Consider the following 16,529-nt stretch of genomic DNA (forward strand, 5'->3'; position numbering starts at 1 on the left):
GTCTGATACACCAGCCCATTGTTGGGCCTGCTGAACAGGCAGAATTTTAAGTATCTCCACAAACTGTTCCTTAATTAACTGAGATACACCAATTGCAGCAAGAACCGGCTGCGCTACTGAACTTGCTAAATACATATTGTTTTTAGAAAGAAGTTCTAACTTTTTATCTGTTGGATCCTTTAACATCAGTGCATTATCCACCGGACATGTGAGATTCTTGCTCACTGAGGCGATTGCAGCATCAATTGCTGGAACCCCCCCCCCCCCCCATTTTCTTTCATAGAAATCCTCTTCCATAGGATAAAGTGTGGAGAATTTATTGGGAGGATAATATTGTTAATCCGGATGTTCCCATTCAAAATACATAAGCTTTTCTACCCATACATGCATGAACCCAATTAGAGGTGGGTTCCTCAAGAGCCTGTGCTGCAGGCAGCAAAAAGGTTGAGTAAGGGAGTACACAAGCAACCTGTCTTGTGATGCTACTCCTTCCATATTAGGATCCTCAGAAGAGGATAAATAAGTATCTTCCAAATATTTGGGAAGATCTACCTGATCCCCAGCCATCTGCACCTCAATACGAGGGTCCTGAGCACTAGATGGGAATCTGCCATGTTTAGCCCCACTATGGAGAGACATCATAGCATCAATCTTCTTTAAAAATTATAAATGGTAGAAGAAAAAAAACTCTTGTATGATATATATATATATATATACAGGGTCTGAAGTGTTTATGCAACAACAGTTTCAATCTTCTTTCCAAATTACAAATGGCAGAAGAAAAAACCTTTTGTATGATGATATATACAGGGACTGAAGTGTTTATGCAACAACAATTTCCCCTGACAGCGCAATCTGACCAGCCGCATCCCTCTCAGAGGAGGATAATATTCTTTTGGAAATGGGTTTAATTTATAGTAAAAACCATTGACCCCTTTAGAACCCTTAGAGGAGTTCCTGGTCCCATTACCACTCATAGCCTGAAACATAAAGAGGAGGCACTACCAGCAAAATAATGTATACTTCTAGGCTATAGTCCAGTGTCAATAGCTGCTATTATTCCTAGCCTGGTATCGTGTCAAAGGGAAATGCCTGTGTCACTAACCTAAACAAGCCATCCTCCTGCTCATTTGTCCCTTCACAGCCAGCAGCAGCTACACATACACAGCGTTTTAACACTTCCTCCACGTGTGGCCGACGTTTGACGCCATTAGCCACACCCCCGAGGGACCGACCACCCCAGGGAGTACCCGCGTCCCACACCACTCAAGGGAAGGAGAGGAGGGGACTACTTATCTCTCCAGCGAATTGCGTGGAAGACTCGGTCATATGCGACCTCCTGAGACGTTTAACTCGCAGGGCCAGCCCCTGTCCAGTGGGGCTATATCGTGGCCGACCTAGCACGTAGCTGCGGTCTGCACGCACTTGCTGACCAGACTGGGTTGACCCCTGGACCAAGTGTCCAGTCCGTTGCCCAGAACGGCAGTTAATTGGAGATCTCGCCTGAAATAATACAGGAAAAGCAAAAACAAAAAAAACTAAAATTCCCAAGACTAGTGATCCCAGCAGGGAACTAAGGGAACCTTACTGCTGACTAGGCAGAAAAAAAACTAAAAAAAAAACTGAATACCTAGAGCAGGGAGGGGGTTATATACTGACTGAGGATGGCCCATGGGAGTGGCCAAGTGTTTTTTTTTTTTTTGTTCTGCCTAGTCCTACTCCTGCGGAGGTGATATAACCTTATCATTATGAATAAAGAAAGCTGTGTCTATCAATGAACGAATGAGAAAACACATCTTCTAAGTTGTGGACATGCTCTGTAAATTAAATGATGCAAATCCTCAAACAATTCATGTTAATTCCAGGTTGTGAGGCAACAAAACACGAAAAATGCAAAGGGGGTGAATATTTTGTAAGTGTATTTTAATATATTACACTATGGCGGTATCCTTTTTAGAAACCAGCCTGTGGAGGATTGAATCTTTAACCGCTTGCCAAACAGCCACCATCATTATACTGCGGCAGGTCGGCACGATCCCCTGAGCCATTGTAGCTATACGTTGGCTCGCAGGATCAGAATAGTAGGTCCGCGCTGCCAGAGGCATGGGCACGTGCCTGCTGCACTGTGGGATGCCAATGCTCTTGGCCGACGGTCGCAATGACCTCCGGCCATGAGTGATCACGGACACGAGAGGCAGAACAGGAACGTGTGTGTGTGTTTAAACACACAAATCCCAATGGAGGAGATGCTGGCATTGGACAATGACACATACACCAAATTTATAACCCAATGGTCGATATGGCTCCGCTTCTCCTCCTCCGACACGTTGTTGAACAAAATCTCGGACACATAGGAACACTCTGGGCTCCCTTTTACCCTACCCCCCTGTGCATAACCCTCACCCCCCTCTCCCCCTCCCTCCCTTCCACCTTGTTCCTTCTTTGTTTTGTTCTTCTCTTTCCTCTCTTCTCTCTTTTTCTGTCTCCTTTAAGTTATTTATTACAAATGACCTAATGTAGTAACCCATGAGCATTTCTCATTGATATGACCTCGTGGAGCAGAGAACAGGTTCTCTTCCCGATTCTCCATGCTCACTGGCAGGGACCAGCTGTGGACGATGGTCTTTGGCTGGCCTCCCGTAAGTGTATTTCTGTTACTGTTCTTTGCATACATTTATCTCATGATGTTTACTGTTTTACTGTCTTTCTTGAAAAAGCACCAATAAAAATATTTTCAACACTAAACACACAAATCCCTGTTCCGTGAGGAGTGATAATAGCTAGGAACCACGATCTGTAATTTTCTCTAGGTCAGTCCCCTCCCCCTACAGTTAGAAATGCACATAGGAAACACAGTTAACCCCTTGATGGCCCCGTTAACCCCTTCCCTGTCAGTGACATTTTTACAGTAATTAGTGCATTTTTATAGCACTGATCACTGTATAAATGCCATTGGTCCAAAAAACTGTGTCAAAAGTGTCCGATGTATCCACCATAATGTCCCAGTCCCGATAAAAATCGCAGATCGCGAGGGGCGTGGCCAACAGCGGACATGTAAGCAGCTAAGACGAGCTCCTCCGACACCTATAGATCCTGCACAGCATCCAGGCATTGATCAGCCCTTCTGAGTGCACCAAGAGATCGGGTATACACCCAAGACTACCTGACACCCAGTAGGATTGACCAGCGGGACATAAAACAGACGCGGAACGCCGGCTAACACAGGCTGCGGGGGGGACCAAAGATGGCGACGGTCTCTCTTTCTCCTGTAAGAAGCCGCCAAAGGAAAAACGACTACAGATCGGTGAGTCTCGCTCTCCAGCTCACACACAAAACTCTACAGTCTCCACCAAGAAAGGGAAACTGTCAACTACAATAAAGGAGCATTTCACTGATTCCCCGCAGAGCCCACGCCTGTCATCCTCGCTGGCAATCCCAGAAGTGGAGTCAGACCCCTGGGAAAACAGAGGCAGATGGGAGGAAGATAGTGAGTTAGGGGGTCCTTCACAACCAATTATGGCGGCAGAGGGAACTGGGGAGGACAATGAAGGGGAAGAGGAGCTTACTCTTAAACATGTTATGGAGGCGATACAGCAGTGCCAGTCCTCACTGACAACGCAGACTGAATCGGTCAGACTAGACCTTTCAATTGTAAAACGTGATATGCAAAAAATTTGCTCCAGAATCACTAGAGTGGAGCAAAGTATTAGCGACATGGAAGATACTATTGCAACACATGTCTGCTAGTTTACAGATGCAGCAACAAGATTTAAAGGAACAAGCCATGAAGTTGGGAAATTTGGAGGACCGTTTGCGCAGAAACAACCTGCGTTTTGTTGGCTTTCCGGAAAGATCTGAAAGCAAGGAACCGGAATTATTTCTATAAAAATGGCTTGAATCAATAGTAGGGCCAGAGAACTTACCCTCCTTGTTCGAAATTGAAAGGGCGCACAGAGTTCCTATGCGTCCTCTCCCACCAGGAGCTCCTCCGTGTCCCCGTCGGTCGAAGATATTGCATTTCAGGGACAAAGATCATCAAGCGTACAGCAAGAAATCTCTCTGATATTAAGTTCAATGAAAATAAAATATCGATCTTTCCAGCCTTTTCTGCTGCTACACAAAAACAAAGATCGGCTTTTACGGTGGTAAAGAGACGTCTTTGAGATAAACAACTCAGCTACAGCATGCTATACCCTGCTAAATTGAGGGTCATCGATGATGGCAAATGCCAATTTTTTCTATCCCACTCAGAAGCCTCAGACTGGCTCGATGGACTAGGATAAGTCTTTATATTCCATTATGGGGCTTTGACCTGATCTGGTTTGAATTTTACAGACAACTGAGATGGAACCGTTCGTTTTTTTCAGGTTTTCTCTGTTTTCCCGATTTCCTTTTATACCTCTCCTTACAAGACTCCCCGAGACACAATGTAGCTACTAGCTGTACATGAGTAGACGGAGGAGGGGATATTTTGACATTAATTCTTCTGCATAAGCAATGAATTGGAAGGTTAACCCTTGGAAGTTGACCCTGTCAGAATAGGTGTGTTACCAACTAAACTTAACAGTGACATTGATGTATCCCATACCTGATTATGCCCGGGTTTGGTATCAGTTGGGCACAGAGAACTTTGAATAGAAATTTTTTCCCCCCAATAGACTATATGGAACTAATACCATTTTACCTGAGGGATCTGTTTGGTCAACTCGCAGGTTACTCTTATGGTTAATGGGATAAAGCTCAATGAAGTTTGGAGCAATGAGCGGGGGGGGGGGGGGGGAGTTTGAAGTTATTGTTTTTTTTTCTGTTTTGAGTTTTCTTTTTTACACTGCACAGATATGCTTTAGAAAGGTACTAACAATGAGCAGCTGTTCATATGATCACATTATGGGAATAGCTTACGCCATGGTAAACAGGTGTACCAGAGACATTTAGACTGTCCAGAAAGTGCAATATAATATTTTCTGGAGTTATTCCCTTCTTTCCCATGAATGGGTCTTAGGTGTCTTACTTGGTACGTGAGAGGCCTAAATGCAAAGATGAAGCGATCTTTGGTCTTTGACTATCTCAAACGCACAAGACCACATGTCATGCTGCTACAGGAGACTCATCTGGTGGGATCTAGGGTTATGGCCTTAAAAAAAAAAAAAAAACACATTGCTCATGCAGTTCATGCAACATACTCCTCTTAATCTACAGGAGTATCTATATTGATTCTCAAGTCTCTACCGATCCACGTAGTGGAAGTTAAGACTGACCCACAGGGATGCTATGTTGCTCTGGTGTTTAAATATATGGAGACAATGTATACCATAGTAAATGTATATATCCCACCACCTTTTGAGTTACAAAAACTAGAGAATTGTATGTCTGCAGTACTCCCTATGGTGCAAGGTCACCTCATTATAGGGGGTGACTTCAATAGAGTCATGGATGCGGAGATGGACAGACTCAGATGTACTAGACCACAGTCTCACACATTAAGAGACTGGGCAGCTGCCTATGGTTTGATAGATATATGGCGGTGGAAACATCCAGATAGGAAAGAGTTTTCCTGTGCATCGGAGTCTTGTATATCTCTGTCCAGACTTGATTTTTTTTTACTTCTCCATGATATTTTACAGAAAGTGGAGGATGCGTCTTATCTGCCGAAAGCGATTTCCGATCATACTCCCCTGGAGCTCACCATGTGGGAACCGGGCCTACATGCGCCAGGTTTGGCGCATGAAGCCATATTGGTTGAAGGAACCGGTGGTGCTATGCTCCTGTGTGGAAGCTATAAATAGATTTTGGCAGGAGAATTCCTGGGAAGTGCCAGAATTGATTACATGGGATGCCGTTAATGCAGTACTAAGAGGAGCTTATATGACTGGAGTTTTGAACCTTAAAAGAGCCAATGGGGAACAGATAATTACTCTGAATTGAAAGAAGCAGAGGAAAACTACGTCAGGGACCCCTCCCCAGTTCGATATCAGATGCTGCAAGATACCCGAAAGGGCGTACGAGCTGGCATTAGTATGAAAAACTCAGAAGTGCTTACTATATCAAAGGCAAAGGATTTTTGACACGGGAGACAAAAATGGGAAGCTTATCGCCTTCTTAGCCAAACCAATAACTGACCCCATCACCATTTCCTGTGTCTATAACTCAGCCACTCTCCAAGCCTCCAGGGAGGGATCATGGAAGCCTTTACTCTGACCTTCAAAAATCTCAAGCCCATTATACCCCCGCAGTTATATGAATATGTAGATTCTATAATCTTTCCTACCCTGTCAGAGGAACAACAATTATCCCTAGAAGAACCCATTCCCATAGAGGAGATTGAACAGGCCATTAAAAAAATTGCTAAAGATAAGACTCCGGGACCGGATGGACTCCCTGTTGAGTGGTATCTGGGAGGCATAGGGAGGTCATGATACTGAGACTACATAAACTTTATTCTACTATCTTTACACAGAAAAGCCTTCCTCCAACTATGGAGGAGGTCCTAATCGTATTAATCCCTAAGCCCAATAAGGACCCTCTTTACTGTGAATCCTATAGGCCAATCTCTCTAATCAACACAGATTTAAATATTCTAACAAAAATTTTAGCCTCCTGCATAAACTCAGTAGTTACAACACTAATTAGTTCAGACCAAACCGGCTTCATTCCGGGAAGATCTACATATAGTAATATACATAGATTTTTACAAACCTTCAGTCTCCCAACACATTATGGATCCCCAGGGCAGTCTTATCTCTTGATGCTCACAAGGCATTTGATTATGTTGAATGGCCTTATCTCTTCTACATATTGGAAAAATTTGGGTTTGGAAATCATTTTCTCAATTGGATTGGAATAATGTATGATTAACGTATAGCCCGTATTAGAATCAACTGAATAATTTTGAAATCATTCACGATTCACAGAGGTACTCGGCAGGGATGCCCATTATCACCATTACTATTTGCGCTCGCTATAGAACCCCTGGCCAGACTCCTTAGGTCATCATCGGATATGCAGGGTATGAGGATTGGCACATTAGAAGAACGCATATCACTCTACGCGGATAATATGTTGCTGTATCCGTCTAACCTCCAAGATACAATCCCTATGATGCTCCGGTTAGTGAACTGGACCAAATCCAATGTCTTCCCTGTAGACCCTATTCTGCCATTTGATCTCTCACTGGAATGCCCATTACAGATTACTTCTAGGTATAAATATTTAGGAATTACAGTACAATTACTGATCTCCACTCAATCTCTTATCGTGCATAGACTCCATTGAAAACAAAAGTAGTTGGGCAAATCTGTCACTAACACTAATGGGTAGGGTAAACCTATTTAAAAATTGGATTTTTTTTGTACTCACCGTAAAATCCTTTTCTCTGTAATTCACCGACTGACAGCTCCTCTCTTAGACCATTGGGTTGTTACGCCACCTTTAGGAGAGGACTAGTTAACATGTAATATAAAAACGAGAAGTTTATAGTTCTGCCCAAGGGGCGGTCCCTTAGGCAACAACCCCAAAGCCAAAGTAGTATAACGTAGAGAAAAATAGGGGGGGGGGGGGGGGTGCTGTGTCAGTCGTGAATTACAGAGAAAAGGATTTTACAGCGAGTAGAAAAAATCCTATTTTCTCTTATATTCACCGACTGACACAGCTCCTCTCAGACCATTGGGACGTCACCCAAGCAGTCCAAACCAGGGGTGGGAAAACAGCATAAAACTTCACCCACCATGGCATGTGGGAACTAGTATAAAACTTTACCCACAAAAACGACAGTGTGTGGGAATAAACTTTTTTACCCACAAAAAACAGGGTGCTCCTCAACAGAGAAGCACTACCTTCAAACCGCACCAGAACTGCGGTAACAAATGCAACAGTGCATTTACTTAAAAACTGCATTTTTACCAAAAAAATATGGAAAAAAATGTATATGCAATTGCAATTATATAGCCGCCTGCAAAACTTTGCAGCCAAAACAGGCATCAGCCGATGCACTAACATCTACCTTGAAGAATTTTGTAAAAGTGTGAACAGACGACGAAGTCGCCGCTTTACACACTTGAGCGACAGACGATTGATGTCGGAAGGCCCAAAACTTTCCGATTGCCCTTGTGGAGTGGGACGTGACCGGAAAGGAAGGCACCTGCCCCTTCAAGGCCTGTACTACAATCTGTATGATCTACCTGGAAATGATGGCAGACGAGACTGTCATGCCTTTTTTCGGACCAGCCACCGAAACAAACAAGGAGTCTGACTTCTGAAAGGGAGCCGTAGCAGACAAATACACCCTCAGAGCCCAGACCATGTCCAGGGAGTGAAGGGCCACCTCCTTAGGATGTGTCGGCTTTGGACACAGAGATGGTAACACAAAGTCTTCATTGATGTGGAACGCCGAAACCACCTTCGGCAGAAAAGGTGGTTGCGGACACAACATCGCCTTATCCTTGTGGATAACCAGAGAGGGCAACTTGCAAGACAAGGCCGCCAGTTCCGAAACCCTCCTGGCCGAAGTAATGGCCACTAGAAAGAACACTTTCTGGGAAAGAGTCAACAGAGGGATCTCGCTGATATTTTCAAATGGCGGTTTTTGAAGCGACGATAACACCAGGTTCAGATCCCACGGGGGTAACGGTGGACGCACCGGAGGAACTACGTCAGACCCCTTGAACAAAAGTGCTCACTAGAGAGTGAGATGCCAGGGGACTCTGAAAAAAAGACAGCCAAAGCTGATATTTGTCCTTTGATGGGGCTTAAAGCCAATTTCTAGTTTACTCCTTGCTGTAGAAACAGCAGGATCCTGGATATAGAAAAGGAGCGTGGACGCCATACTTCCTCCTCACACATTGACATGTAGGCTTTCCAGGTACGATGATTTATCTTCCAAGAAGAAGATTTCCCTGCTCTCAACATAGTTGGAATCAACGAGTCCGAAAGACCCCGGTTCCTCAACACCTGGCTCTCAATAGCCATGTCGTTAAAACCAGCGATGGTAAAGCAGGATGGACAATTGGACCTTGAGACAGAAGGTCCTCTTGTAACGGCAGTTGCCAAGGGGCGTCCACCACCAGGCGCACTAGGTCTGCGTACCAAGGACGCTGAGGCCAATCTGGGGCAATTAGTATTACTGGGATCCCCTTGGCGGAGCAGACGTGGCAACAGTTTCAGTGGAGGAAAGGCAAAGATCAGCTGGTTCTGATCCCACGGAGCCACCAGCGCGTCTGACGCGTCTGCCCAAGGATCTCTTGTCCTGGACACGAATCTCGGCACCTTCCGATTGAGACGGGAGGCCAGAACATCCACGTCTGGTGTGCCCCATCGCAGGCACAGTAGCCTGAACACCTCCGGATGCAACGCCCATTCTCCTGGGTCCAGCATCTGGCGACTTAGATAGTCCCCTTGTCAGTTTTCAGCTCCTGGGATGTAAATGGCCGACAGGGCCGGTACATGTCGCTCTGCCCACTGAAGGATGTGAGCGACCTCCTGTGCGATGGCTGAGCTTCTTGTTCCTGGTGATTGATGTATGTCACCCCCGTGGCACTGTGACTGGATCCTGATTGGACGCCCTTGAAGTCTTATAGACCATGTGGAGAGGTATAGCTTGATCGCTCTCAGCTCGAACAGATTGATCGGCTATTTGGATTCCTCCACCGACCAGAGGCCCTGGGTCGACTGAACTCACATTACTCCACCCCAGCTGGTCAGGCTGGCGTCCGTTGTGATCACTGTCCATTTCAGAGGTAGGAACAACTTCCTGGACCGAAGTGCCAGGGACCTCAGCCATCAGGGCAGGGAGCCCCTGACTGACTGGCTCCCCCGAATCTGCCAATCCAGGGACAACAGAGATCCCATTTTGTCAAAATCTCCTTCTGCAGGACTCTGGTGTGAAACTGGGCATGCGGTACTGCCTCGAAGGAGGCCACCATGAGTCCCAGAACTCGCATGCAGAAGCGTAGCGACGACCACCTGCGGTCCATCAACAGTTTTACCACGGCTCTGAGTCTGCAGTTTGTCTGAAGGGAGAAAAACAAACACTCTAGCTTTCATGGAGTCCAGCAGTAAGCCTAGGTACTCCAAACGCTGAGTCGGTACGATCACCGACTTTTTTAGGTTCAGCCACCCAAATTTCTGCAGGATCTGCATGGTGATCGCCACATCCTCCTCTAACTCTGAGGCGGAGATGCTCTCAGGAGGAGATCGTCTAGGTATCCCACGATCGCGATCCCACGTTGCCGCAGCAATGCCAAAACAGGAGCCAATACCTTGGTAAAGACTAGGCAGGCTGATGCCAAATCAAAAGGGAGAGCCACAAACTGGTAGTGGGCTTCCCAGACTGCAAATCGCAGAAACCTCTGATGCCAAAGGCATATGGGTATGTGCAGGTATGCATCCTGGATGTCTAAGGATGCCAGGGAGTCCCATTGATGGATTGCAGCGACTACTGAGCGAACTGATTACATTCTGAGCCTCTGTACTTTCACAAAGTAATTGAGGGCTTTCAGGTCCAAGATTGGACGTACCCCTTCCTTTTTGGGGACTACAAACAGGTTTGAGTAGAACCCCTGGAAACGTACCGATTCCAAAACAGGTATCACCCCACGACTCAGCAGGTCCCTTACTGCCCCCAATAGGGCCTCCCAGCGAGCCGGGAGAACAGGTATGCTGGAGGGGAAGAATCTGTTTTGCGGCCAAGAGAGGAACTCTATCTTGTAGCCAGAGGAAATCAGATAGCAGACCCACTGGTCAGACAGCCGAGAGGCCCAACGGGGTGCAAACTCCCATAGGTGACCCCCCACCCGTGTTGCAGGTGGGGGCAAACCTTAATTGTTAGGCTTGAGGTTCCAGGGATGCTTTGGTCCTTCAGAGGTCGTCCTGTCGGGCTGGGGGCACTTGGTCGAAGCCCCGGGTGGACGAAAAAGCCGCTTGTGAGCGAAGAATGAGGGCCCTTGCCTACGGAGTGACTCCTTAGCCTTCCTGGCCTGTGGGAGTAGTGTACTCTTACCACCTGTGGCATTTTTAATAATGTCATCCAATGAGGCTCCAAAGAGCTGGTCGCCAAGGAAGGGAACATCCGTCAGGGCTTTTTTGGATGCCTGGTCAGCAGACCAGCATTTTAGCCAAATCAGGCGCCTCAGCACCACTGCGGACACTGAAGCCCTGGATAACAGAGGGAGAGTATCCAGGGCCACATCACAAATGTACTTCAGGCCTTGCACTAGATAGTCTGCTAGTTCCACACAGACAGGAGAAGGCTGTTGCTCTCCCAATTTGCGGTGCAAAAGTTTTGCCCACTCGGTTAGTGTCTGAGACAAAAGTGCGGATGCCAGTACTGGTTGCATGGATGACCCCACATCCGTAAACAAGGAACGAGCCACTGCCTCAGCCTTCCTGTCCATGGGGTCCTTAAAGGCAGGAGTACCCTCTACCGGGATACATTGGTGGCTCTTTCGACAGAAAGAAAACACTGCTACGGCGGCAGAGGCGGCCCTGCTTTCCTCCTATGAGGCTCTCAATAATGTAATATTTCGGAGAACTAGAGAGGTTGAGGGCACAAATATAATAAAGGTCTCCCTTGAAATATATAGACGGTGCATCCACCTGGTTTCGGGGGGCCCACCATCTGTATCTCCTAATCATCCTATATGGTGTAACCCTACACTGCCTCACTTTCAAGATCTACCTGACGCTTGTATATGGGCTACAAAAGCATTAAAATATATACACCAGCTACATGACCAAGGGCAAGTCTTTCCCAATACTGCAAAAGGAGTTTGGGATACCCGACACAGTTTTAAGTATCTTCAACTAAAATATGCAGCCATGGCTCAACAAGGTCTTAGAAATATTTTTTTTTCAAAACTCTCCTCTAGAGGGAGCTTTAATACAACCCAAGCACACAGGCCTGATCTCCACATATTATAAATTGTTAGGGCAGCGAGAGTCAGCTACAGAATTGAAAAAAATCATTGGCTTGCAGATATATCGGACTTCGCAGATGACAACTGGGAGGAACTTCTTAATATGTATTTTGTCATCACAATCTTCGCTAGAGACAGAATGATACAGTTGCCTATCTCATAGAATTTACTACACTCCTCTGCGGCTTTTCTGTATGTGAAAAATAAGCAGCCCTATCTGTCATAAATGCCATAAGCATACGGGTGATTTGCTTCACATGCTCTGGACCTGAGAAAAGATACGGTCATTTTGGTCACAAGTAACTCACTTTATTGCAACGAACTTTGATCTACCTAATATTTGCAGCCCGAAGTGGTGTATATTGGCAATCTTTGAGGATGTGGACATGGGCGCCTATCAAAAACATTTCTTACATCTATTATATTATGCCAGGAAAACAGTGGTTTTGCAATGAATATATTCCACGCCAATTCCCCATAACCAATGGAAAACTAATTAATCAGGTACTGCTTAACTCACAAATGAGGCCAGAGGGTGTGCTAGTAAATTCACGAAAACATGGGGAGAATGGATTGAACTTACAGATACATGTGAACATCCCGAAGATGGGCTGAACCCCTCCGGGGATTAAAGAGAGGAGTCTCTTGGTGCTGATATGTGGTAAAAGGTCTTTACCTGATCACGATACCTGTGGAATGTGAACTATGGTGGCTTAAGCTCCTAATATTCATTATTAAATGTGAAAATGTGTAACTAGTTAAGGTTAAGTACAAGAATATATAATACCTTTGTTCGTCAGGAAAATGATTAATAGCACGCCCAGACTTGGACATGCAGATGGAGGATGGGAGTAGAAAAGATATCTTATAAGTGTAAAAAACACAAGTTGCTGACCAATCGATAATTGTACAATGAATCCTTTATGTAATATGTTTATAATGTATCCTGTGTGATAAAGAATAATAAAAACAGTATTAAAAAAATAAAAATACAAAAAAAATTAAAATACAAAAATCGCAGATCGCCGCTACTACTAGTAAAAATAATAAAAACGAAATGCTATAAATCCCCCATTTTGTAGACGATATAACTTTTGCGCAAACCAATACACTGCGATTTTTTTTACCAGAAATATGTAGAAGAATACATATTGGCCTAAACAGAAAAAAATTTGCTTTTAAAAAAAAAAAAAAAAAAAGAAAAGAGGGGAATATTTATTATAGCAAAAGTACAAAATATTGTGTTTTTTTCAAAGTTGTCGTTCTTTTTTTCTTTATAGGGCAAAAAAAAAAAAATCACAGAGGTGATCAAATACCACCAAAAGAAAGCTCTATTTGTGGGAATTAAATTTTGTTTGGGTGCAGCGCCGCACGACCGCGCAATTGTCAGTTAAATCGACGTAGTGCCGAACCGCAAAAAATGGCCCGGTCATTCAGCAGCAAAATCTTACGAAGTGGTTAAGGGCAAAGCTACTTCTGCAAAACCCTGAATGGGCGAATTGATGTTCATGTGAATTGGAAGTCTACCATTATATTAACTGAGTAAGGGGAGGCACAGAATGAACTATATGTTTGAAAACAAGGTTAGGGTACAACCATCCACATTTAAGATCATAGTTCACAGCGTAAAGAGCACTCACAGCACAGGGATTTGAGATCAGTACCCAAATAGCGATGGTGTACTGAAAAATTGGAAATAGAAATTGTTGGAAACTATTCTTAAAAAGGTAGGTGTAAAATGATATATATTTATTTATAGGCTTAAAGTTGAGGTGTGGGTAGAGGTCGACCGATATATCGGCCGATATTTGCCGTTTTTTAAATAATCGGCATCGGCCGATTGTGCTGATAAAAAGCCGATTTAGAACTACAGCGGGACTTTGAAATGACTTCTGTATAGAAGTCAGTGTGAGTTGCCTGAGTCTTCAAAGCAACACTTTCCTCCTCTCTGGGCAGACTGCCAAGAAAAGAACAGAATGATACAATGTTTACACTTGAATGAATGAAATCATCTCAGTGTGTAGAAGTTCTCTGTTTAACCATTTAAAGACTAAATCTTTTCTGACACTTGTTGCTTACAAGTAAAAATCCTGTATTTTCTGCCAGAAAATCACTTAGACCCCCCAAAAATTCTATATATTTTTTTAGCAGAGATCCTAGAGAATAAAATAGCGGTTGTTGCAATATTTTATGTCACACGGCATTTGCACAGAGGTCTTTCAAATGCATTTTTTGGGGAAAAAAATACACTATTTAAAAATAAAATAAAAACAGTAAAGTTAGCCCATTTTTTTTTTTTCGTCCAAAAGTTTTGACTACCTGTTTTTATTTAATACATAGGTTTTTTTTTTTTATCATACAAGTAAACTGATTGGAGGTTTGTTTTGTTTAATAAATGTTTAAATGTAAGAAATTTTCTGTATCACTTATGAAGGCTGCTTTCACACTGGAGCGTTGATGGTAAAACGCAAGTTTTAGCAGCTCTTTACCATCATTTTAGCGGTGCCATTTGGCTGCTAGCGGGGCACATATAACCCAGCTAGCGGCCAAGGAAGAGGTTAAATGCGCCCATGAAGCACTGCTGCCAAATCGCATTGCATGCGCTTCGGCAGTGGTGCCCATTCATATCAATGGGTAGGAGTGGTGGAGGAGCGGTATACACCACTCCAAACGTGCTGCTTGCAGGACTTTTTTTAAGATCCTGCCAGCGCATCGCCTCCGTGTGAAAGAACTCTGTCTTTCACACAGACTGCAGGGGAGCCATTTTGCAGGCACTTTACAGGCGCTATTTTTAGCCCAAAAGCGCCTGAAAAACGCCCCAATGGGAAAGGTGTGTTAGATCAAGGGGGATTAAAAAAAAAAAAAAATAAAGGAAAAAAATAAATAAATAAAATAAAAATCGGCCTAACATATCGGCCCAAAAAAATCGGCATCATATATCGGCTATCGGCCGCCATGATTTCTAAATATCGGCATCGGCCAGAGAAAAACCCATATCGGTCGACCTCTAGGTGTGGGCACATCAATTTATATTCATGGTGACGTTTCACAGAGTGGAGCACATTTGCAGCACTGGGGGTTTGAGATCAGCACTTAGAAAGTGGCAGTGCACTTGTTATTCGTTACAGCACTGGGGTCCTGGAAGCAAATTCCATTTGGGGAAGGAAGATTATTAGACATGATACACCTGTTGGACATGATACACCTGTTTGAGCATCTATTTTTTCAGGCAGTATTTTTGTATATATTTGCGCACATGAGGTGTAAATTACTGCCCAAAAAACACTTTTTTTTTTTTTTTTTTACTGAATAATGCACACCGCTTGTTTAAGCGTCAATTAAAGGGCTGCATTTTTTATTACTTTTTTTTATTAGTAACATATCAAAAAGCACCAAGATGTATTCATTAGAAAACAAGTAAATACAGCAATCAAAAAATACAAAGAGAAAAGTATTGGTTATAAGGGCACCATTATACCAGGGTTCCATTGAAAGTATGAAAACTGAAGGCCTCCAAGGTGTGCAGAGACGCTGGAGACAAAATCATACAGATAAGAAAGGGAAGAAAGAAGAGGAGCCAGAGCTGTGAGGAAGGGAGGTTGGGGGCACCACATAGGCCCAAGTCTCGGAGTATTATAATCAAGGGGGGGGGGGGGCTAAGGTTCTAAGAGGGATCTGTCTAAATCCAAAGCTATCCACATTTTTTTTTTTTTTTTTTATAAATTCTTTTTATTCGTTTTAAAAGAAAAAGTACAGAACATAGCCTCGAGGCATTCCCCGGCTCAAACAATACAACACAACAGGTAAGGCAGAACACCAAAAAAAAACTATCCGCCTAACCCAAAGAACATACAACAACCAAACCCCCTAGCTTGCTGCTAAAATTGACAGGAGCAATGTAAGTCTCAGTAATTAACATTAAGCGTAATGATGTACCATAGGCAGTCTACCAACAGAGATCTACAAGTGGGCGTCAATCGGATAGCTATCCACATTTTAAAGGTGCTGGGGGACTCACTCTAGAATAGTGGCCTCGATTTTACTATGTATCATGGCTTGAGTGATTTTTTTTTTTTTTTTTTTTTTTTAACTTCGACAATGTTTAATTTCGGGGTTTTCCAGGCTCTACCTACCGTTTGGCCACAGTCATGAGCTGCAGAAGGAGGCAGAGCTGAGGCTTAATGCAGTCTAAGGTGACATGGTTCAGTAGTGCAAGGGATGGATATGGGCCTAAAGGAACACAAGGCAAAGTAGAAGCCATATGGAAGATTGTCCTCCAAAATTGTTGAATGACAGGGCATGTCCACTAAATGTGTGCGTGCATACCCTTCCTGGGGGGGGGGGGGGGGGCAGACCCAGTAAATAATTGTAAATCCTTGCCGGGACTAGATACCACCTCATGAGGACTTTGTAGTTTGCTTCAAGCGCAACAATGTTTTGGGAGGAAGTTTTAGTATTGGCCCATATACCTTCTCAATCCCCTGTATCCAGGTTGATTTCTAGGCCTTTAGACCACTATGCAGCATAAATTGTAGACTAGATGGAGGGGATGTGAGATGACTGTATAAGTGAGATATGATACCTGGGGCGTTCAGGTCCGAATCGCATATAGCCTTATAA

The 16,529-nt window shown here is 44.1% G+C and overlaps 1 protein-coding gene across 5 annotated transcripts in view; it reads right to left on the reverse strand.

Moving 5' to 3' along the window:
• RETREG3 (reticulophagy regulator family member 3) overlaps positions 1 to 16,529 on the reverse strand; it is a 489,061-nt gene that overhangs the window by 15,409 nt on the left and 457,123 nt on the right. For 2 of the 5 annotated variants that reach the window (XM_077459453.1, XM_077459452.1), the window contains one exon: positions 12,697 to 12,855. The exons of the other annotated variants lie outside the window; for them this stretch is intronic. In XM_077459453.1, coding sequence (XP_077315579.1) covers positions 12,697 to 12,855 — 159 coding nt within the window. The remainder of the gene's footprint in view (positions 1 to 12,696; positions 12,856 to 16,529) is intronic. 5 annotated transcript variants of the gene reach the window in all.

This window comes from Lithobates pipiens, unplaced genomic scaffold, assembly GCF_037356315.1.
Source record: "Lithobates pipiens isolate NorthernLeopardFrog02 unplaced genomic scaffold, aLitPip1_a1.2 Scaffold_28, whole genome shotgun sequence".
Taxonomy (NCBI): domain Eukaryota; kingdom Metazoa; phylum Chordata; class Amphibia; order Anura; family Ranidae; genus Lithobates; species Lithobates pipiens.